We start from the raw sequence: 23,346 nt of genomic DNA, 5'->3' as shown, positions 1-23,346 counted from the left end.
ACTTCAGCTCAAACCAGCACATTCATCCACAGAAATGCTTATATAAGACATAATATTGCTGTCAAAATGCTGAAACTGGGGAGTATTGGGAAATGTTCTCTCTCCGGAATCTCCTTCTCCCTTGCAGACACTGAGTGCAACTTTTTCCGTGGTGCTTCTTTTGGGGCTCCTGTCTTTTGAAAGCCTTGCCTTTCCTCATGGCCCCCTTTTAGGTTGTGTAAGACAAATACTGAAACAACAAACTACAAATGCCATCATTGTTTTATAAACAAGGAACTGATTCTGCAAACATGGTGCATTTTTTAATTATCTTTTGGAGAGCCTGTCTTTCCAAGGTCCATGGTTGTAAGTGGCCACTGTATTGTCTGTTTTCTAGGTACAGTGCATTTTTATTAGGGTTGTTATTCTTCTCCAGAGATGAAGATACACAAAGGTTTTAAACCAAAACATATGAATCTTACTGAAATAGCTGTACCTTCCACATGCATTGAGGAAGGTGAAAAGTCAAGTTTCCAAAATATGGCCTTATTCTCTGTACAGCATTCCTACTGCTTGAAATCGTTTCTATTGCTCTCTGCTTCTGTAGGAGGTTAGATCACTGTTGTAGGGGATCCCCATTTGTTAGGAATATGAATCTTGTTTTTGTAATCAAAGGTCTAACATTTTGATACAATCCTGAGCATCCAAATTGTTTTGCAGCTTTTGACCTAGACTGGTATCTGCGTTCTGGGTAAAAGATGATGTTTGCTTGAGACTCACTTAAACCCCTGGGGAATGCAGAAATGTATGGCAAACATTTTGCTTTGGGTATCTCACAACTTAGCATGGTGTTCTTGAGTATCTCACCATGGCCATGAGTTAATTCCATGCTCAGCCTTTTTTGAAGAGATGCTAGTGTTGGCTTTAGTCTCTCTCACTTGATGCAGCTGAAGTCCAGCAGCAGCTGGTTCTGGCTAGTTGATCCTGCCTATTCGAGCAGCTGAACACTGTGTTGTAGGACCTCTGTGAAGGATGGTCCAAACTTCTGGGGCCCAGAAATTAAGATCCCTTAAGTGTAAGCATGATAGGGACATTATGTTTCCTCAGTAATTATAGTAGAATCAAACACAAAGAAATAATTAGAATGGCAGCTGAAGCCAGGATCTTCATGATTATCTCTGCATTTATTTATTAGGCTTCATCCTTTCTAACATCATAGGTCTCAACCTTTCCTGTTGTTTTTTTATTTGTAGATCTGTTATAGGTCACATGTTTATTTGCTCTTATAATAATTGATTTATTAACTGTGTCTGCAACTTCCCACTGCCGTCTCCCATTACTCCAAAGGTCTGTAGGTCACGGACCTTTATAACCCCCTGTTTTGGGGAGGAATGGCCATGCAGAAGTCTCCTTCTTGTTCCCATGGTTTCATGGTGATGCTATCCCCTCTGACTCGTGCAAGAGGGAGTTTTGCCTGTTGCTCTGTGAGCCTGACTTTGCACTGCTGCTGGGATTCTAAAGTACTCCACTGGTTCTGCCAGAATCCAAGCTGTAAGGGAGTAAGGAACAACTTGGCAGGCAGCTGGTTCTTGCAAGAGAGGCAGTAACATTTGAAGTTTTAAATTTTTTTTGTTTTAATGGCAGCTACAATTTGGGCAGTGGCATTGCTTCCATCATGGTGAACGGCTCTTTCAGCGATGGCCGGTGGCACAGAGTCAAGGCTGTTCGGTAAGTGGACATGCTTCATCTCGGAGGTGTTTCAGAGCCACCCTGCCTTTAAAGGTGTGGGCTGTCATGTCTGGATGTTGGTCGGGTGTGAATCACTGTAGCTACACACACACATTGCTTAGGAGTGGAACTGTTAGCAACTTGGCTGTTTCAGGGTGATGTACACAAAGATTATTGTATTGCAGGTGACAGTGCCAACTCGGCACAGCTCAAGGCAGGCTGCCAAAGTCATGCAGGGCTATTCTGGGAGTGTGACAGACATTCTATTAAACCCATACCATTTGGGTTAAGAGTATTATTCTTTAATGTCTGCATTTTGAAATTCCCTAGTGAGCATTTTGTGGGCTGGCAGAAGAACTGGATCATGGACAGTGTAAGCCTACTTCTTCTATTTGGAGGAGGTGTAGACATCTTCTAGTGTATATATAACTCATATTTATAACTCATTACCTCATGGGAGGCAACTGTGCCTGGCAGGGATAGCACGCATCTCTCTTTTTATGAGATGTTGGTTCCCTGGAAATCACAGTCTGACATTAGCTTGATTTCTTACCAAATTCAGTGAGAATAGAAACCCACTAAGTGGCTTTCTGTCAATACTGTTACTGACCATGTGTAAAATGGAAGTGGCTTCAAGGCACTAGTAAGAAACAAAACTGTTTATGTTTTACCTTAGCTTGCCTATTTTTTCCCTTCTGTTGAAGCTTCTGCTGTTTACTTTAATATTGCTTTTCATTTTTAACAACAGGTCAGAATATGTCCATCCTCCCCTCTCCCTTAGCCGTGCAATTTACTTCTTTCCCAGCATTTTCTCCTCTGCATATGTATCCCAAACCCTTTGCAGCTCTTTGGCACCTTAGTCCCTAGAAAGAAACACCCTGAAGAGTCTGGATTGCCATAGCACACTGCATCTGTGGGGCTTCCCAGCATCAGTCCCATGCCTTTGCCATGAACCCTGCCAAGCACTGAGTTGTGCTGGTCTCCTGGCAAGAGGATGATGCTGCTGCTCCTCCTGCCTGTTTGTAGTCTGGATGCAAGACAGTGGTTTGCTCTTCATTTCAGGGATGGACAGTCTGGCAAAGTAACTGTGGATGATTATGGTGCGAGGACTGGTAAATCCCCTGGGAAGATGAGGCAGTTAAACATCAGTGGAGATCTCTATATAGGTGAGTGCTCACTGTTCTCATTTGAGACCCAGATGCATTTTTGTGTTTGCAAGGCCGGCTGCAAGGCAGGGTCTCCCAGCTCTGTCCAGCTCAAGGGGGAGGCATCACACAGCAGCCTCTAGTCCTCCACAGCCTGGTTTTTGTGCAGAGGCCACTCTGAGGAGTATCAGGGGGACTGACACGAGAAGGCACCAATACTGTGGGGTGCACTGTGGTACCCCTGAGGAGATACATAGAGACACAGCGAGTGGCAGCTGCAAACCCCAAACCTTGGTAGGAATCTGGGCACAAGTTCAGTCATCTCTTACTGGTGCTACAATTTCTGCAATAAATAATTAGCACCCTAGTTTATTACCTCCTGCTTAACCCCTCTGTACTTTAAAGTGCTTAAAATCTGTATTTAAAACAACACAGAGTAATCTGTAAATTGAAATTCCCTTCTGAGTTGCACTAGGAAGTCTAATGGTGTTGCTGGGTGTGCAGTCTGCCAAGCAGGAGCAGATACTCATGTTGGTGAAGAGTTTCTCATGGCTGCCTTTCCCTCAGGTGGCATGAAGGAGATTGCCCTGCACACGAACCGGCAGTACATGCGGGGGCTTGTGGGCTGCATCTCCCACCTCACGCTGTCAACTGATTACCATATCTCCCTGGTGGAGGATGCTGCCAATGGCAAGAACATCAACACTTGTGGGACCAAGTGACAAGAGAGGAATCCCGGTGCTGAGGACCTGTCGTGTGCTTGCGTGTGTGGCTGAGCGTGAGCTGGCTGCCGCAGTCCTCTGCAGCCGGACCGTGTTCATCATCTGGGAAGGTGAAAAAGCCAAAGGGAAACCAAAAATACCACCCAACATTTTTCCCTCTTGTTCCCTCTTCTTTCCTCTCCTTTCCTGACCAAACGAAACCAAGTATTTTGTGTATGAACCGTGCCCTCTACCTGTTAAGTGTTTAGTGAACACTAAAGGTTGTGCATCAGTGCAAATGGCAAAGTGTGATGTTACGAGTAGCTCAATGACTGTGTTGTGGTCCTTAGGTTGTCTTCTGTAGTATCAGAGAAAGCAATCTTGAAACACCTGCAATCATCCCACTCTGCAGTGGTACAGTGACTGTGCTGTTCAACAAATACACTATCAGGCAGTGTATTTCTGCATTCACATATAGGTTCTGGAACAAGCTGTTCTCCTTACTACTTACTGTTTTAGCTGAATTATGTTTCATCCTGTGTAACAGGGTAACAGCTACAATGACTGGTTTCAATATACTGTTGTTTGCTGAGGAGGAAAGTTCTTACAGGTCTACTTTTTTATTACAAGCAACAAAAACAATGAACCAATTTTGTAGAAGTAATTTTATACTTGTCTATTTTTTATAGCAGCAGCAGACCTGCTTACATTGCATCACTTTTAACATTTATGTGTACTATACAATTAGCTCTTTGCACACTTTCCTAAAAATAGAGAAGTGACCTGTGGCTTAATGTCTGTATTATACAGTTTCAATGGGGATATTTGTGAGTTATGACCAGTTTTACATCTGACTCTTCTTGTTCTGTAAATTTTGACAGTTTGAAATTGTACATTATGAAGCTTTCCTGTCTTAAACAGATTAAAAACTTAGGAAAAAAAGAGCAAATCTTGCTACTGTGGTATTATAAATCACTTTTCATGTTTTTTTCATAAAAAATGAGAAAAGGGATTGCAAGAGACCTTGGTGGGTCACAGTCCTCTTAAAATAATATGTTTTCTAGGCACTGGACCAACAGTTACGCAACCTTGATTGCCAAACTGTAACTTAGGCAGGCGAACAGAGTGCTGTCGAGACACTAAGGAAATGGTCCAGAATTTCATAATTTGGAGATTTTTCTTCCTTAGTTCTTTGTTCAAAGTGGATGAGTGATCCACTGTCGGCAAAGAAAGAATGACCCACGGTCTGCCATGTGCCCACAGCGGGAGATGCACAAACTTCCTCCACAGCTCAAGCTCATCCAAATGCCTGTAAGCTAAAGGGACCTGATGTGGTGAAAGCAATGAAGGTCAGGAGGTTTCTTCTGCATTTGTACTGTGTTCAGGGTGCTCCTGGCTCCATAGGATCTCTATTTCCCTAGACTCATCCCACCTATACAATGGCATGTGCAAATACCTCCCAAGGAGACCCCAGCTCCTGTTCTGCACACTGAAAGGGACACCCTTTACCACTTAGGTGAAAGATCTTGTACCCCTTGTAGATATGGTTGCAATGGTCAAAAACAGATGCAGACACTTGTCAGAAACAGAAAGCAACAGATAAATATTGTAATGTGCATCTGTGCTCAGCCCTCTGTTCAAATCACACTTCAGAAAAAAAATCTGTAGAAGACATGAGCAGCTTGCAAAGAAGCTGGAGACACTCACGGCTCTCCTCCCACGAGAAGCAAAGTTTTGTTTGGCTTGGGAAGACCCATGGGGAGGGAGAAACCTGTGCATGGTTGGAAGAATGCAGGATGAAGTATACGTGATCGAGGTGTAGCTTTACAACAACAGTAAATGGAATTTGATGCCATGGAATGTAAAGGGAAAATGCAAAATTTGAAAAGCAGTAAAAACTAAAACCTCTGGAGGCTGAAGGTCTTTCTGGCTGCTCACTGCAGTCCTGCGGTGGTGGCCAGACACAGCCTGTGCTCGGGTTTTGCCTCAGCTGCTGGCTGCCTGAGAGGGAAAACTCATATTTCACGAGCTGAAGGGATTTCCCAGATGCTAGTGACCTATCCTGATCTGGTACAGAGTAGGGAGATTTGACTGGCTGCACCCCTAATCCTGTTGTGCTGCTGGTGATGGGGGAACTAAATGGTCCACAAACAGCATCAGCGTTTGCTCTGTCACATGTGCCTTGCCTTTCCCATCCCTTAATTTCTGTCGCAGGGTTTGGAGAGCAGTTTCAAGACAAATATCTGGCAAGAGAGGTCTCTATTTTAAGATAATTTACTGCAGAATATCAGGCGTTTTGGTACAAAGCGGTATTTCTCCAGAACAAAAGCTGCTCTTTGAAATGCAGGGCAGGGAGGGGAGTGGGTAGGAAATACCTCTGTTGTTGTTGTGGAAAATGAAGAGCAACAAACGACATCTCCCCAAATGCCTGTTTCCAACTACGCGTATCACCGCGCGGGAATTCAGAGCTGGCAGCATCACTCTGTAGCAGCATGGACTGAGCACGAGCAGCACAGCTGTGTCGTGCTGGCCAGGCAGGGGGTGGAGGGGAGGATAGCAAAGATGCTAGGGGCTTGAATCTTTTAAGGGATAAAAATAAAGACCTTTCTGCATCCTTTTAGAGATAATCTTTGAAACACTCCTCATCCACATGTCCACTCTCCCTGGTGAAGCTCTGGGGCTAGGCAAGAGGCAGCAGTTTCCAGTCCAGGGGCTGAGCAAGATATAGGTGCCACAGCCTCAGAAACATCTGACCACATATGGAGGCTTGCCCCTCGCCATACTCCACCCTTCCTCACCCTCCCCCGATGCTGGGCCAGGGAGAGAGGAAAGGTGGACAGCGCATGGCAGAGTGATTAGTCATTTTCCCAGAAACTGGCCTGGATGTTCTGCTCACTCCCTCCAAGAATGTTTATTAGTCACGTTATTTATTGCTTGGGCTGACTCAGATGCTAGGCATGATCGTGGTGATGAACAGGATGAGCTCCTGCCCATTGACAGAGCTGTGTTCCTTTTGCTGCAGGTACCCGTGGAGACCACCAGTGAAGCCAGCAGCCACAAGTGCTTGTGGCTCTCTGCAGTTCAATCCCCTTCCTTAAACTGCAGTTCTTATCATTCTTCCTAATTTTCACATGAATCAGATAATATATACCTTTCTACTTACTAGGGCACCTGCCTTGATGCCACCTTTGGTGGGCTGAGTCAGGCTTTGTGCTGGGCACTGGCTGCTGGGCAGAGCTGCTCCTTGGCTAACCCTCGCCCTGCCCAGGGCAAAGTGTGTCTTGCTGCTCTCCACCACTCCTCCATTGCCATGGGAACGAGCTACTTGGGAGTCAGCAGTTCGGTTTACTCTGGTCATCCTAAAGGAAAATAAGGAAAAAGGGGAGGAAAAAAGAAAGGCAAGCAAAAAGAGAAGTCAAGGGGAACTAAAGCCAGGTGAGACTTAGCAGTGCTCCTTACAGTAGGCAAATCCTTGCTACACTGGTGTGTCCTGGGTGGTCAAAGATGAGGGACCAGGGGCTTTTTTCCATTCCAGTCCTCCCAGACTGGCCCCTGGGAGCAAAGAGATGAAGAAGAGGAGGAGTTAGGGGCTGCCAGTGTTGGGAAGCTGCCCATTCTGCAATAGAGCATTAGCATGCATTGGTGCCTGTTAAAAGTTACTATTTTGTCAACTGGGCTTTGCTTTGAAAAAATGTTGTCATTCGGTTTGTACAGCAAAATAAGCCAGGTGGGGAATGCATTGTTCCAGCTCTGCACATGCAGGTCCCTCCACAGCAGCAAAGGGCAAATCTCCTCACTTTAAAGGACTAGCTAAAGTACAGTTGTGGTTTACTCTTGGAGAGCAGCAGTCACATCCTCTCAGACAGATGTACCTTTTTATTGGCATTGTATTTCTTGTGTGGTGTGTGTGTGCACAGTGGGGTTTTCCTTTCTCCAAAGCAACACCTTACTCTGATGTCTGTCAGACACTCCATTTTTCCATCAGTTTGAGTCACTGCAGGCACCCTGGGTCCCCTCATCAGGTGATGATGTGTCCCCATCCCTGCTTTTGGGTGTTTCACACATGAATAACAGCCTGGCACCACCACCTGTGGTCACTGCAACTCTGCAAGGTCCTGGCTTTCTGTCCCTATGGACAGGACTTGACTCATCTGTAAGTGCCCTTTTGCCAAAACCCCTGAAATGGAGACTGCCTGGCAGCGCTGTGACCGACTGCCCTGGTTTCTCTTGAATATCCATTCACTGTCACAGCAGTTTTCTTTGTTCATTGTGCACAGGACAAAGATGATGTTGTTCCTTTCCCCCTGCTATTTCTTTTTTAATCTTCCCTCAGTCTTCCTTTCTAGGAAAACAACAGTGCTGGTTCATTCAACACCATTCTCAAAGGTCACATTTCCCTGCACCATATGTTACCGAGATGTATGGGGACAGTGTGGAAGAAATGGAGCTGCTCAGCATAGACACCTCATGTCCAGGCTCACAAAACAGCACTTTCCAACCTTTTTTTTTCTTTCTTAAGACTATTTAAATTTCTAGTAGCAGTAGCAGCAGGATGTGTCCTCATTTTTTGTGGACATGGTGGTTTTCCTAAATGTGTCTGTCTTTTGAAAACACTGGAGGAGCAATATTTAATATTTTCTTTACCATTTCTCTTGCTTCCATTTTTTTCCTTGCTACAGCTTTCAATGTTGGTGTCAGCAAAGAAGAATTCGCAAACGAAATCACTGATTTATCATCATGTTTAGGCAGTTTTCATTTGAACTGATTGTTCTAACCAAAACACAGATTTCTTTCAATAAGTAACAAATGTCTCATACACAGGGTCTCTGTAAGCTTTATTTATATGTTGAGAGAAACTTCTTCATGATTGCAAATCTGGAGGAATGCTGTGCACTAATGCTACAGCCAATGCCACGTTAGGAGCAGCCAGCATTTACAGCACAGGGAGAGTCAAGCAGAAGATAAGGATGTGTTCTGGAACAGAGTGGAACAGGGCCAGGAAGCATGGATGGTTTGACTCTCCTCTCCCATCCTCATCATGATGGTGAAAAATGGGACAGTTCACGGTCCCTTGCAAAGAAACCTGTGGCTTCCATGCTCTTCTGGTGCTGCTGTTGCATGAGTATCTTCATGATGATGGACAAGAGCCCCAGCTGCCTCTAAGGTGTGTTAAATATCAAACCTTACAGGATCACCCTGGGTTTGGCAAGGTTTGAATGAGCTGCATCTGAACACTTGCAGTATTTTCAGAAGATATTGCAAAACCATCATCCTGTTATTTATTTTAGACTTGAGATCCAGATGGTGGAGCGAGACCTGTCTAGAACTCATCCCTGTTGTTCCTGCACTGACCAAAGCAGTTGCAGGGCTTGAGAGGGCAGCTGTGGGTTTCACCTTTGGAACAATTGAAGCCTTTCCTCAATTCCACACTGGTATATGTTTCAGTCATTTCTGAGCAGTACTCTTCAGTCCTGCAATAAGGTGTGTAGTACCCTTGACTGCACACCTCCCCAGTGCTCAGTGAAGCTTCCACATCCTGCAAAGCTGCTGTCACACCAATAAGCTGCACCAAACTCCTAATGCAGGGTGAGCAAGTGACTCTGACTTTCAAGACTGCCTCCAAAGAGATGGAGAGAGCAGTGCCACCATGCAATGATGGCTTCATATAATTTGCTGTGATGTGATACCTGTCTGTACACATTCTTCTAAGCCCAGGTGTCACTCCCTAGTTCAGATGCTGTGGTTAGATGAGCCACAAAATTCCCTGGCTGTCACTAGGACAACAAATGCCATGACATAAATGGCCTCAAACATAAGGCCCATGTGACAACGGCCATAGAAGCTGATCATCTCTGTTCCACTAAAACATGTTCAGAAAGGGTCCTATTCCACCCAAACCAAGCCCACAGTGCCTCTTCATCCTGCTGCTACACCTTTCATCTTGGAATAGGAATGCCCACCATGCAAACCTGCCCACTATGGAGAGCCTCTGATGGCTCATCTCTACAAACCCTCAGCCCAAGCATGCAGGGAAATCACATTTCAAACCCCAGCTGTGTTAGAGCCATAAGCCGAGGAGGACATGGGTAAGTGAACTGGCCCTCTTCCTATCACCATGTCATATGGCAGGATCAGGACAGCTTCAGTGAACCTTGTATGTACATGTTATGGCATGCTGTGCTTAGGAGAAGTTGCTCAGGGAATATCTGTGTTACTACCCGCTCTGCCTATCAGGAAGCAAAGGCTGTGCTTGCCAGATCCTGTGGTTATTTACTCTGGCACAAAATTAAAAGAAGTCTGTTTGTACTAGAGCATGAGCAGAATTTAACTCTTACTTATAAAATAAACAAGCAAGAAAGGAATATGAAAACATATAAGAGTGTAAGAAAATATATTTATTAAATTCCATGGCAATACTATGGCAAAATTGTTAGATACATGCGTACTTTTAGACACCCAAGCAATACAACAGAGTTACAACAGGCAAGCAAACTAGGTTTAAAACGTACGCAAAGTTGTATCTTAGTGTTAGGTTAGTTTTAAATGTCAACTGCCACACTGAAACATTATATCCCCAACATGATCCCATGCTTTCTTTTTCAAGCATGCATTTGTTTAACTGCTTAGCTGATAAATTTTCATATTGATACACTTTGTTGAATCAGTACTTGGCATGCTACAGCTTTATTAAAGTGCCTTGTGATGATTTTGCTAAAATTGTGAAAGTATTTTTTCAATAGCAGATTTGGAAGCTGGAAAACTTCAGTATCATTCAGCAACAAAAATACATTGAATGACCGATTAGATTTAGTGTGTTTTGAAGACTATTTTGTCAGCTTGATCTTTTGATTTATTCTCAGAATTAATTTCTATAGATAACTACTTGAAATTGGCAAACAATATTTTCACTAGTATTAAACAAAAGTCCATTAAAATCTTTGTAAAAACAGAACATAAAAACATCTCTAAACAAATTATTTATGCTGTAAAAATATGGTATAAAAAGAGCTAAAAAAACATTGAACCTTTTCACAGTATATATTTTTAAAGTTACAGCATTATAGGACAATGTTGTGTGTTTTTTTCAGGTGACCTGTATGATTCCACCAGTTCTGCTGTTTTGTGCACCACAACAGGCTCAAATTTCAAATTAGTGTTACCTTCAAGTAGAGTTTCAGACATGAGTTGATTCAGTTGTCTTCTCTTTTTGCTATCCCCTGCTTTACAAAACTTTTTTGACATGCTATGAAACATAAAAGTATTGTTCACGCTAAGCCACTCTTGAGTCACATTAAGGAAACATTGATAAAGTGATGATTTTTGTTTTTAATTGTATGGCTAATAAAAAGTGTGACCTTGCCAATTTCGATTTTACTTTTCCCTGCTTGAGCTATTTATTTTTTAATTTTTTCTTAACCCAAATAATGTAAATGATAACATTTTATTTTTTGCTTTGTCCCTGACTATGTTTCATCTTGCACAACACTCAACTGAGTTGCAAAGGTACTGAGCCTTCTTGTGGAAGTCATGCATACACCTCCACTGAAACTTGCTTTCATGTAACAACAGTCAAAGTGCAAATTTGGGACTGTCCAAAGACCTACCTAGAGATCCTATTAGGTATTATGCTAAAAACCCATGGATTTCATCTGCTCTGCTGTACCACAAAGTCACTCACGCAGTGCTGGCACAAGAAGACAGTGGGACTGGAGAGGCATTAACTCCATCCTTTCATGCAACACTGTGGCATTAGGCCAGCTCACCTGCATGGGGATGCTGAGACCCTGCCCTCCAGAATGCAGAAGTACTCTGGAGATATATTTTTATTTGTAAAAGCAGAAGGAATTAATAGATGTTTTTGTGGGGGAAAAGTATTGTCATGCACCCTGGGACAACTTGTAAAGTTACAGAAACCCTGCCAATATCATCTGAGGTTTGTTTGCATAACATGCAAAAAGGAAAAAAACACTGGCTATCTTAGAAACACTGAGGAAAATCCAGAGTTATATAAATGGGGAAAGACAAGAAGACTGCTATGGAAGAAACTGTTTCCAGCTTCTAAGAAGATATTTAAGAATTTAAGACAGTCCTAATCATAAGTAAATTAGTTTTTAAACACTCCAACATTTCTGAATCCATGTCTGGCATTTGGGGTCTGGGACTGTTTCCAGGCTTGCTGAGGAATGGCAAAGAAAAAGCCAACAACAATTATTGGGGACTACCAATAGCATCTCTGAGCATCTGCCCACAGGGCACTGCTTAATGCACAGCACCACAAGTGTGCTGGGAGGAGCACAGATGTCAGCTGCTTCCTCTAGACAAAACTGCATCTCAGAAGGCATATATTTCACCTGAATATGAGGAAGAGCTTCTTTACTATGTGGGTGATGGTGCACTGGAACAGATTGCGCAGAGAAGTTGGGGAGTCTCCCTCACTGGAGATAGTCAAGAACCATCTGGATGCAATTCTGTGCCATGTGCTCTAGGATGGCCCTGCTTGAGCAGGGAGGTTGGACTAGATGACACACTGCAGTCCTTTCCAACCTGACTCATCCTGTGATATTCATGTACAGGACTCCAAAAAATCACTTTGGAAATCGCAATTCAGCTTCCTCTGTAATATGCACCTAGGGACATAATGATGCAAACATATATGTGCATAAAGGGTAGGACTTGGTGTTAACAATATTAATGTCATTTGCACTGAAGTCTTCATCAAAGTCTGTGGCAAAAGAAAAGATGCTATTTATATGAGAAGCTCTTCACAGATTTATGATACGCAGAGCCCTGTTAGCAATCTGATTTTCTAAATGTTATGTTTTCTTATATTTTTCAAATTCTTTACTATATTTCTATTACTTGTAGGGATAAAAGTATTCTATTTACAAAGCAGTATTTATTTAAATTCTCACTGCCTTTTCAGAGTGATGTCTAAACACCTTCTCTCTCCAATGCATCCAATTGCCTTCATTTTTGCTAATTCATGATCAATTGAGTGTCTTGGAGGACATGATCACAGGAAACACCACAGTCCTAAACTTCACCCAGCTGAACCTATCAACAAAACAAAACAAACCCAAACCAAACCAAAATAGAATGAAAAAGCGGGTGGGGGGCAGGGAGGCTTGAATATGCCTCTTCAGAGCAGCTTAAAACTCAAGGTCAGCAGGAGTGTTCTGCTGCCATGTTCCTAGCAAAGGAAAGCTTTGGTCCCCCACAAAAACCAAAGACGAAGACAGACAATGCCTTTGCCAATTGTGCCATGACAGACAACATGGCTACTGGTTCCCTTTGGAAATGGTTTACCAATGAAAGCAGCAACTTGAAATAAGAAAGACCTACCACAGCAAATGTCAGTTATTGGGTTCTAAGTCTGCCTACACAGCCACTGCATAGTAGGAGAGGTAATTCACTGCCTGCCTGTAATATTAGCTTACTATTTTGTTGATATATTAACTAGCAGTTCTGTGAGGTATATCACATGCAGATCTACCATCCCAAAATTTAACACACAAACCGAAGATCCCAGATCCCCTTGCACGTCAGAACAACAAAAATAACAAATGTGTCAAATAGGAGAGTGCACGATGTTACATCAAATGTGAATGATGTTCCACACATACAGTGAACAGTACAAAACACCATTACAAACCCCAAATTGTCACATATGACAGGCCTGGCTCAAAAATAAAAAGCAGCAGAACTGATGATTTGCTTCAGAAAGCAACTGCTTGGCTTTAATACTCTACATCTCTGAACACTGATCCAACTGGGGGATTGAAGCACTGAGTTACACGTAATAGTGTTTTGGACACAATCCCTTCTGGTCATATCCCTTCTGGAAGTTGTGGTGGTTTTTTTATTTTTATTTTTATTTGTTTTGAAAAGCTGTACTTTCTGTTCTTCTATTTAAAAAAAAAAAAAAAAAAAAAGAAGCAAAAAGCCAAAAGAACTAAAAGAAAATAGATGCTAAATAAAGGAATAAGATCTTTCAGAAAATTATGCTTAGGAAATGCAGCACTTTGTTTCCCAAGACATCTTTCAAAAAATGTTTGTCTGAAGAGGCTCACCAGGAAGCCCAAAGGCACTAATACAAGAAGTCTGATCCCCTCTGAAGCTTACAATTGTTATCAAAGCATTTAGAGGCTAAAGAGCACCATGCTTTGAAAGTGAATTTGGTACAAAGACATTCCTAAAGATGCTTCACTGGTTTAACATGGCACTTGGGCTCAGAAAGCAAGTGCATTCCCTGACAGTCCTTGTCATTCATCTTTACTGCTCCATGCACCTACGGGTGTCTTCACACAATCACAACATTAGCACACAACCTTTACCCATCTGGTATTTGGATTCACTGCTGAAGATCTAAGACAGGCATCTGAAAGGAGTCCTGACTGGCAGCACTGAGCAGACTCAAGGGAAACCACAGAGATGAAGCAGCTAAGCTTTCAGGTGCTGGAATGACAACTTACTGGTTCATAGCCATGAAGCAACAATGATGTACAGATACTGCACAAGCCTGAGTCTCTCCTCCACTTGCCCCAGTCTTCTGTTACTGATAAAAGATAATGCACCTGGTAAGTCACTGCTGTTAGCAGGACTCTTCTGCCCTATATCCTGGAAGTCAGCACACCAGTCAGATAAAATGTATAGTCAGAGTTTAAAAAAACCAAACAAGTGATCAATAATTAGATGAGACAGTTTTGATAACACTGAGGCAGACCATGTGTTCATAGAGCCTTCCCCTACCTAATTATTAAGAAATAAACCAATTTAAAATGTTGTTGCCTTTACTGAACAGGAAGAGTGGCACACAGGGAAACCTGAGTATGTGATGGTTGTATGTAAGTGATTCACCATGGGAGCACAGCAAACAGTGTTAGGCTGCTCTCCATGAGCTCTCTATGTTCTCTGCAACCACCCTGACTTCGAGTCTGCCAAATTAAAGTTTGCTAGTACTCTCAAACTTCAGTTTGATTTTGTTTCTTGTGATACACAGCCATATGAAAAGCACAGTTATTCTTCATGGTCAGCTGTTCTGCTACAGAGAGGGCTTTTTTTTGGCTCACCATACAATACTGATTGCTTCTCTGCACTGAGAAATTGCTCTATAAAAAAACCCCAAACCACTACCCATACACTCTGCCCATGACATCTTCTGCTTACGGTTAAACGCATATGGCAGCACAAGCTAAAATTTGTCTTCAGAGATAGACACAGTAAGCCAAATATACACTAGTGAAAAGAAACGCTCTAAAAAAGAGGTATTGTGAAAAAGGGCTGTTACTATTAGGATTTAGCCACCTCCCAGCTATCAAGCACAAAGGTAAAAACTGCTTCCTTTCATGTATTCGTTTAGTGTTCTGAATAACAGGCCATGAAATTTTCTCTTATGCTGCTGTCTGGTGACAAACAGAGATCAGCTCTTCGCACGGCCTGTACTTTCACTCACAACCCTGCTAGTTCCAAGACTCAACTTCAAAAGCTGAATCCTATCTGCACTTTCTGTTCTTTCAGAGACACCTTGTACTCTGCCAGGTCTGCAGACTGATCTGTTTTTCACTTCTTCACAGTTCACTCTTTCAGGAGACACACGTAGGCAATTGTTACTGATGACAATCTGGATATTATTTAGTGTTTTGCCTGTTTGTCAGTTTTGAAATACCTCTGTATATTCATTCTGTGGAGATGGCAGAGGCCTGCCAGCATCTGAAACTGCACTATCCATTGCTGCAATTAAGTTTAACCTAATGCTTCATTTTATATTGACAGCCTGATCACGTGGTTTGGAGACCAAATGTCTGCCAAGCCACACATCCTCCTGGTCTGCTCTCAGACCTTTACAACTAGTGGCTGAGCTAATTCAGTGTCAGTCTTTGTTTTGTTTAGAAAACCACTCCCCCATCTTATTTACTAAAAACAAGCAAACAAACCAACCAACCCCAAAAAAGCCCCAACACAAAGTAGCTAAGGAAATGGAGAGCTAAAAAATATGCTTTGGGTAGGACTTCATGGAGACCCTTTTAAATCAAGCTCTTTCATGTCAGATGCCTCACCACTGTGTTCTACAGTGAGGAACAGGTAAGTTAGAAAGTTTCTCCTGTAAGCTAGTAAATTCCTGTATGCCACAGTCTGAAGTTTACACAGTGAAATGTTAAAGTTACAGTTGTCTAGAGATGCATATGTGAAAACAAGCATTTTAAAGATGATTGTTCTGAATACTCCTTTAAGCACACAAATGTATATCACATAAGCTTTCTTTGCATCACATGTCTGGTAAAGGAGAGGTAGAATTAGCGGCACTAAAACCTCCTTGGATTTCTCCCTGCCACTAGAGAAATCCCACCTTGTACTCCCAGGTAGGATTTATACAGAAGGTCCTATTGGGTAGACACTTAAGATCAGCCAGGCAGCAGGTGGCAAAGCTAATACAATAAAGACCATCCAAAGAGCGATTTGTTCTCAAGGAGCTAGAACTACTACCTCTAATTTCATATGTCAAACTGCTTGGACAGCTAAGGTGAGCAGAGATTTCTCCATGGCTTAAGTTAGTGCATAGTGCAAAGACTGCTGAACACTGAGAGTGAATGGAGCACTGTACCACTCTGAAGCAGGAGATCTGGAGCAGAAGCTATGAAATACAAAATGCATTAGTGCAATACATTAGGAAATATTAACTCCTTAACCAAAGGATAGAAAAAATATAGAGAATTCTAAGTTTAAAAAAAAAAGAAAGTTTTAAACTTTATGCAGTTCTTATTGAGGTTTCAGTCAGTGTTACACTTTTCTTCCCCAAGTTTGTACCCCTGAGTCAAACATTGAATAAACATTGTACAGTAGGTACAGAAATTAGTGTCTAGTTAAAAAGCAACAGATTTGAATGGCAATTGCTTCATAAATCTTAAACAGTGACAATAACCTTTCATATGGGAGAAGGAAACAAAATAGCACTTGCATTTGTTCTTAGTTTATAAGTAGGTGACAGTTTCCAACTACACTGTTTCCATGTTAGGCTGAGATTTGTGGTAAGCAAGACCTTCAGTAAGGAAACCTGTTGAGGGTGGATCATTTGAGTCTGCATGGTTGAGAACAACTACAACAAAGCAAAGCAATCTTTCCAAGTTATAAGTTCCATGAGACCATGTTAATCTTGGTTAACATGGACCATGTTAATCATGTGAAGGTAGGCAGAGTTCCTTGACTATGATCAGGGGCTTAAACTCAATACCCCTTATATCCAATATACTTTACTAGAGTAATAACTAAATTGCTATAACTTTGGCCTCTGGGCCTCTATTACACTGGAACATTAACACTTTCACTAACTTAAACAGGGTAACATTCAGCTCACTAGAACTTCTGCTGACCGTCTCCAAGAATAATTCATGCCTTTTGCACTTTTCCTCTTCCGTTTTTAACAACATCAGGAATAAAAGCTTATTTAGAAGGCAGGTTCAGATGCAACAAGGACTCACTCTTAATCATTTGGTTTGTTCTGAAAAAAGTGTGTGAAGGACCACCCTATGTTAATGGGTTTAGCAGAGTCTTCATCATCTTTCGGGGGAAGTAGAAACTGTCGGGAGTTAATGGAGCATGGGCTTCCGAAAGACGCATTTTCGTTGTTGCTTTCAACTGATCCAGGAGAGTCTGGAGTGTCCACATTCCAGGCATTTGTATTTGCTTGAGGTCTGTATCCTGCAGTTTTATCCACTTCTTCCTCTGCAGGTGAGCGACTCTCTATTTTCAAAGCGCTGACAGACAGCTGCATTTGTGGCTTATAGCCTGCTGTAGTCACTAAGTCTATTTCTGGCTCCTCTTCTTGTTTAATTTGAGGCTGATACATTGATTGGATGTCAATGTAAACCACCTGAGATGATCCCCCAGGTTCATCTGTAGAGGGATTTGAGATCTCCTCTTCAATGATAGGGGGGCAGTAGGACACAACAACATGGTTCTCCATTTCTGAGTCAGAGCCATCTTCGGGCACAGTGGTGTCTGCTGCTGGGGACATCATCTCTGTGTCTTCAATCTTGGGTGCTGCAGATCGAGTTTCCACCACTTCAACACTATTGGGGGTGCATGGGTTCATTTCCAGTGTTTTAAGTGTCTTATTCCCCTGAAATGAGAAAAAGCAGAAGTGGAAGATCCTAAGATAAAAGATCTGGAAACTGAAAGCAACAACTTGCCCAAATTATACCAGTATGTTGGCTTGTACTCATCCCACTGCCAATAGAACAATATAAAAAAAAAACCAAAAAAAACCCAACAAAGTGAATACAATTTTCTGGCTCATCACATATTCCTGTTAATGTTAACAAGTATTTAGGCAACTTAAAGAGATTTGAGATCTTGCCATAATTGCTGGGTACCCTTTCCCCAAATCTCAGCTTTGTAAAACCCATCCCAGAAGGCTGTTTAAATTATGCCCAGGTACAGCTACTGTATCTACAAGGAAGTTGGGGATATGGCATATACACATCTCCATACTTTCTACTTCTCCCTAACACTATGACAAAGACAACTGTGCTACTCCCACATTGTTGTCATGTACACTGACACTTGCTAGTTCAGGAGAAGAAAAATGCAGCAGTCCTTTCCTAGTTCAGCTATTGCAAGTAACTACATTAACAGCAACAAAGCTCTAGATATCACTAGACAGAAGTTACTCAGTAAATTGGCTTGTTTCCCTCTGCTACAGCGTTTTTTCTGTAATTGGAACAGTTTGTAAAAGAACTCTTTACTTGCAGTATCATTCAGAAGTTTAAAGTACAAGAATTAAAATAAGGGTTACCTCACAGATGTTCCTCTGAAACTGCAGTGCCTTACTGCTCTCAGGATTCGGGATCTCTGGATAAAATGTTTCTTTAATCCTTTAAAGAGGAAAGAACAAATTTTTGTAAGTTAGAGAGACCTGAAACAGATTGTGGATACACAAAAGGATTCAGGACATTTCCCTTTAATTCAGAATACTGAAGACATCTGGCACAAAGATTTAGTGCATTACACTTTCACTGAGTATAATGGGAAAACCAGCAAACTTCTTTTTTTTTTAAGCTGGGAACTTGATATGCCACATTTACGAAAGTTGAAGATGGGATGTCTACCTGAATGTTTGTGGATGGCACACAAATTACAGTATGTTGCCAGTTTACTTCCATTTGGGAACTATTTATAAACGGTGCTTACTGGGAGATGGGCTCCTGCAAAACCTTTTTGCATTCCTCACTCTGACCTCTCTCCAACTCAGTTTCTCCCTCACATTCTACGTGTATTTTGCCATCCACCTTTAAACAAAGCCCACTGATATTTTTGGGTACTTAGAGAAAACAAAGAGTAACTAGTATCACAGAAAACTCTAGCACTGAAGCAAACAGTTCCAGGAAGATGAGAACTGAATGCAGGCATTTACCATTCCCTCTTTTGATAGCAGAAGATGCTGGCCACGACTCCAAGCAGCACCACCACTGCCACAGGGATGAGAATTGCAATGATTAATCCTACAGCTGGGGGATGAAAAAAGAAAAGACAGTAAATACATACCCAGCAAGTTTTATGCCTTTTCTAGCATTCCCACTGATTAGAGACCATTTCATTAACTCATCTAATAGTAGTCTGCAAACAGTGACCTGTATCATAACCCTTCCCCTTCCCCGGAAGGGCAGAAGTCCATCCATAAACAAAACTGATTCAGTGATAACTACAGGATCAGCAGATACTTCTCTCTGATTGCTTAATTGCAAAAGGCTTCGTGCGCAACACAAGACTGATTGCCACTGTGATTCTGTTCTCACTAAGCACTGGAACTGCACTTTTATGCTACTTGAGCTGGCCAAGTCTCTGGTAATGGCTCTTATAGGTCAACAACTCATTGCACAAACTGCACTGTCTTATATGGTTTACAATGCTTCTAATCCCCAGGGTTTAGCTCCGATACATTCCCACTGCCTTCCTCCATTGATGTTAAATGCCTCAAGTTTGATTTTTCACATATTTTAGTTGCACCCTAGTATTTAGTCTTTCATATGAAATACTTTTTATCTCTCTCATTCCCCAAAGTCAATCTTTTTTTTTTTTTCCCTAATTGTCTTTTTGTGTTTGTTTCTGTCAAGGGATCAATAAAACCAAATTCAAAGCAGAGGCATCTGTTTACAATTCTGAAAGTGATAAATATTTCCACAATGTCTTTCTTCCCACCATGTATTAGCAGATATTCATCATGGGAAACCTGACAAAAGCAACTAGCTGCTTGTGAAGACTACGCACAGATTCTACTATATTTAGTAGCAACTTAGAAGTTATTGTTCTTACATACATTACCATGAACTACAAAGCAGCTGTAATAGGAAAGGATCTTTCCCTCACCCTGAACTGTACTAATTTTTGTACTTAAAAATAACTGACTAAATAAAGGCAAAATTAGACTGTAGGCCCAAACTACTTAAAGGGACCAGGAAAAACCCCCAAAACAAACAAAATAAGCTCAGCTTTATTTATATTGTACAGCTCCTGTACTAAATACTATTAATGAACACAGATAATCAACTTACAGTCCTCCTTTGTCACCACGTAGAGGCTGTTTGGAGGGCTCAACCCAGCAGCAGTATAAGCTTGTAGGTCCAGCTGGTAACTTGTTTTGCCTTGAAGATCAAGTATTTTCAAAGACTTCTTTGTTAAGTCAGTGATATTCTTAACTTTCAGTTCTGGATTCCCTGTTTGTTTGGAAGCAGTAAGAAAAGCATAACTTTGTAAGACAGGATACACAAAGACAGCCTCAGCTTTACCAGAACTTTCCTGAAGTCTGCATGTGAAACCTGAAGAACACTCTTTGTAAAGGAAAACTGAAATAAAGGATCCTAGCAATGTTGCTTGTTTACACAGCACCAAACAGCACAGGAGTGTGGTGGTGCTGCTGCAGACTGACTTCATTTCCTTACACTCTTGCTTGTCCTCTCTTATGTTAATGTAAGTCAGGCTCCAGCTCTGTACAGAGATGTCCTTACAAGATGGGCACTGGAAGAATATACCCTATTAAATATAGGCATGTAACCTCCCCTCTGTCTCATCTACCCAGGGTATCTGTACACAGGATAGTGTTACACATTGCCACTTAGTCCCTGCATAACTTTATGGCCTCAGTGAGCCAGGGCTTTCTCCAACTTTTGCTTTACATTAAAAACCAACTGTTCTAAGCACACAAGGGGCTGATTGTTACAATGCCTCTGTCACATATCAGGGGCCAATTATTCCACTGAGTAATGCAACGGAATTACTATCAAAGCATTTTTTTTCACAGTGAAAATAAATTGTTTAAGAAAGAGAAAAAGGAAGTGTGAGCAAAGAAGTTACAACCTGTACAATTCATTTACCTGATTCCGAAAGTCTAGGTTTTAAAGCATCTTTTTCACCTTTTGCAAAGGAAAGACGATATCCCTCTAAAAACCCCTGACAATCTTCAATAGGAATGTCTTCCCATTTTACCAGTATAGAATCTGAAGAAGTTTCTTCGACAGTAAAATTTGGTGCACGTTTTGGAGCTGTAGGGAGAATTATGAAGGGAGAAACTATTAAGAAACCACCTTATCATTAAATGCTGAAACCATGTAAGTATTTAATCAGTTTTATTTAAAGGCCAGCATTTCCAAATTTTTCCTCAATACTTTTTCACTCACTGTTAAGAGTATGTGAAAAGACAGCAGGTGATGCTGCAAAAGTACAGCTATGCTGGTTTCACTGTTATTAATTACTTCAGTATTGTCTACTGAGAGATGCTGAAAGAAACATTTCTCATTGGTCAGCATTCTTACAGATCCATACACACCAATATCCTTTTTCCTGCAACAAACCCCAAAGGCTGCATAAACATTCAGAGGATACAAATTAGTTAGCTTTTAAAGGCTTTAACTCTATGACTTCATGGCTTGTCTTAAAATGAAACAAACTCCACATTCCTATCTTGGAAAGTTATCTCAGCTTAAAAGAACTACTCTTAACTGTCTTCACAAGTCCTTATTCCAATACCTGAACCCTACAGAAAGTGTTACAGCAGATACTGCATAAGGTCATGTGCACCAAGACTTTGTCTGATATTTGGGTTTGGTCTACCAGTGCTGAACTCATTTTTAAGGATGCATCTATTTTTCTCTTAAGGGATATCTGTCTAAAACCAAATCTGAAGTTTTGGAATTAATCTACGCCTTTGTGCAATGTGAATGCATTTCTCAGTTCCTAACAAGTTTCTTCTGCATGTTCAATGCACTTTTAGTCCAGGCAAACTATTTTAGCAGAAAGCACATTAAACTCTCAAGTGAAATGGGTGCTGTAGTTACAAGACAATACAGCTATGGTGTTAAAGAGTGAAGCCATATTCAGACACCTGGGAACAGAAAGCTTTCAGACACTTACACATCTCCATACCAGCAAAGCTCAGACCTGGGTCAAACCCCAGTTACTCAGACAGGGCTGGTATAGGACAGAATACAGGTGTAATTCTCCAAGTGGCTTGTGCTTTAGGATCTAGTTCTGGTCTAAGAAGTGCTCTCAAACTGAAATATTGGACACTTCTTATATTCTCTGACATGTCACAGATGTTCTCAGAAGTTTACTTAGACCTGACATATAAAAAAAGTTGCCTCCTCTCTGGCAGAAGTGACTGATACCCCATAGTTCAAACTATGCCTGTGCCTCCAACTCTGAAGATCAGTGTCTTCAGCGTGATCTTCTGTGACACCCCATGCCAGCAAACAAGTTGGAGAACACAGGGTTATTGCATGCTTGGAACTGGAAGTGGCTGAAGAAATTTATTACAGTTACAGAACAAACAGAAGTCGGTAGTACTGCATAGGGATTCTGGTCTCAATCTTCTTCTGACAATACTGAGCTAAAAATAGATGCAGTCTAAATTCATTTTGTAGAGATCCTGAATGATAAAGTGCACTTACGCAGCTCTTTCATATACCCAGTTATGTTTTTCAACAACTGATATCCACTGGATTTGCAGCCATACAGTGAAAAGTCATATCTCACGCCAGGTTTAAACAGAGCTGAAAGAGAAATATCACCGTAAGAATATCTCCCTTTTGAAGAATGAATCTTTTTGATTTCACACAATGCAGACTTATATAAATATGTGTTACAAAAATCACAAAGTGTAATGGTATAAATACCATCCCTACTTATAATTCCTATAAAAGCTATGCCATCAGATGTGGTTTAAAAGCAGTAACCAAACCTAGCTCCAGGAGAAAGTTTTGTGCTAAACAAAGAGAATTCAAAATAAGCTACTCCAGTTGCATAAATTGCTCTTTCCATGGGGAAACACAAACTGAAGTTACCAGAAATAATTCCCTTCCTCTCCTCCCACAGCAGGCATGTAGATCCTGCCTCCTCCCCAGAAATACAAATGAATTTTGAAATACCCAGGCTTATTAGAGCAACAGTAAAAAAGTTATTGAGAAAATTCTCACAAGTGATAGTGAAGTAACTTAGCAGTGAACTTCAGTCCTAAATGAACTCTATAAAATACAGATGGCCATCAAATTTATGCCTTACATGTTTTTGATGGAGGCATATGTGTTTAACACTACAGCATGTAAATAATTTACCATTTTCTGGGATTTTCTCAAGTCAGGGCTGTACACTACTTTCAAGATTTTTTCTAAACAAGATGCCACTATGAAACTATACAGAAGTCAAGTGAGTTTTACAAGAGTTCAGGTCCAGCCTGAGAGATTCTCCTGGCAGGACTAAGTGCAGAGGTGGATTTGCCAGCTTGAGCCCAGACCTGGTAGCTTGAT

At 41.5% G+C, this 23,346-nt stretch overlaps 2 protein-coding genes across 2 annotated transcripts in view; one reads left to right on the top strand and one right to left on the bottom strand.

Annotated features, from left to right (window-relative positions):
- Positions 1-1,623: 1,623 nt before the first annotated feature.
- Positions 1,624-3,574, top strand: EGFLAM (EGF-like, fibronectin type III and laminin G domains; the record flags this gene model as incomplete). Its single annotated transcript, XM_009069694.1, has 3 exons — positions 1,624-1,707; positions 2,770-2,873; positions 3,420-3,574. Coding segments are annotated over 3 exons (343 nt in total), but the record flags the coding sequence as incomplete, so codon positions are not given.
- Positions 3,575-16,294: 12,720 nt separating this feature from the next.
- LIFR (leukemia inhibitory factor receptor alpha) overlaps positions 16,295-23,346 on the bottom strand; it is a gene marked incomplete at its 5' end in the record, with an annotated part of 24,690 nt that continues 17,638 nt past the window's right edge. The window contains 6 exons of the mRNA XM_009069693.1: positions 16,295-17,669; positions 18,345-18,423; positions 18,963-19,056; positions 20,101-20,262; positions 20,920-21,087; positions 22,492-22,593. Of these exons, the coding sequence (XP_009067941.1) occupies positions 17,031-17,669; positions 18,345-18,423; positions 18,963-19,056; positions 20,101-20,262; positions 20,920-21,087; positions 22,492-22,593 (1,244 nt within the window). The remainder of the gene's footprint in view (positions 17,670-18,344; positions 18,424-18,962; positions 19,057-20,100; positions 20,263-20,919; positions 21,088-22,491; positions 22,594-23,346) is intronic.

The sequence above is a fragment of the Acanthisitta chloris genome, unplaced genomic scaffold, assembly GCF_000695815.1.
Source record: "Acanthisitta chloris isolate BGI_N310 unplaced genomic scaffold, ASM69581v1 scaffold18852, whole genome shotgun sequence".
In the NCBI taxonomy this organism is placed as follows: Eukaryota; Metazoa; Chordata; class Aves; order Passeriformes; family Acanthisittidae; genus Acanthisitta; species Acanthisitta chloris.
Note: the sequence above shows the minus strand (reverse complement) of the source record. Positions and strands in the feature narration are given on the sequence as shown.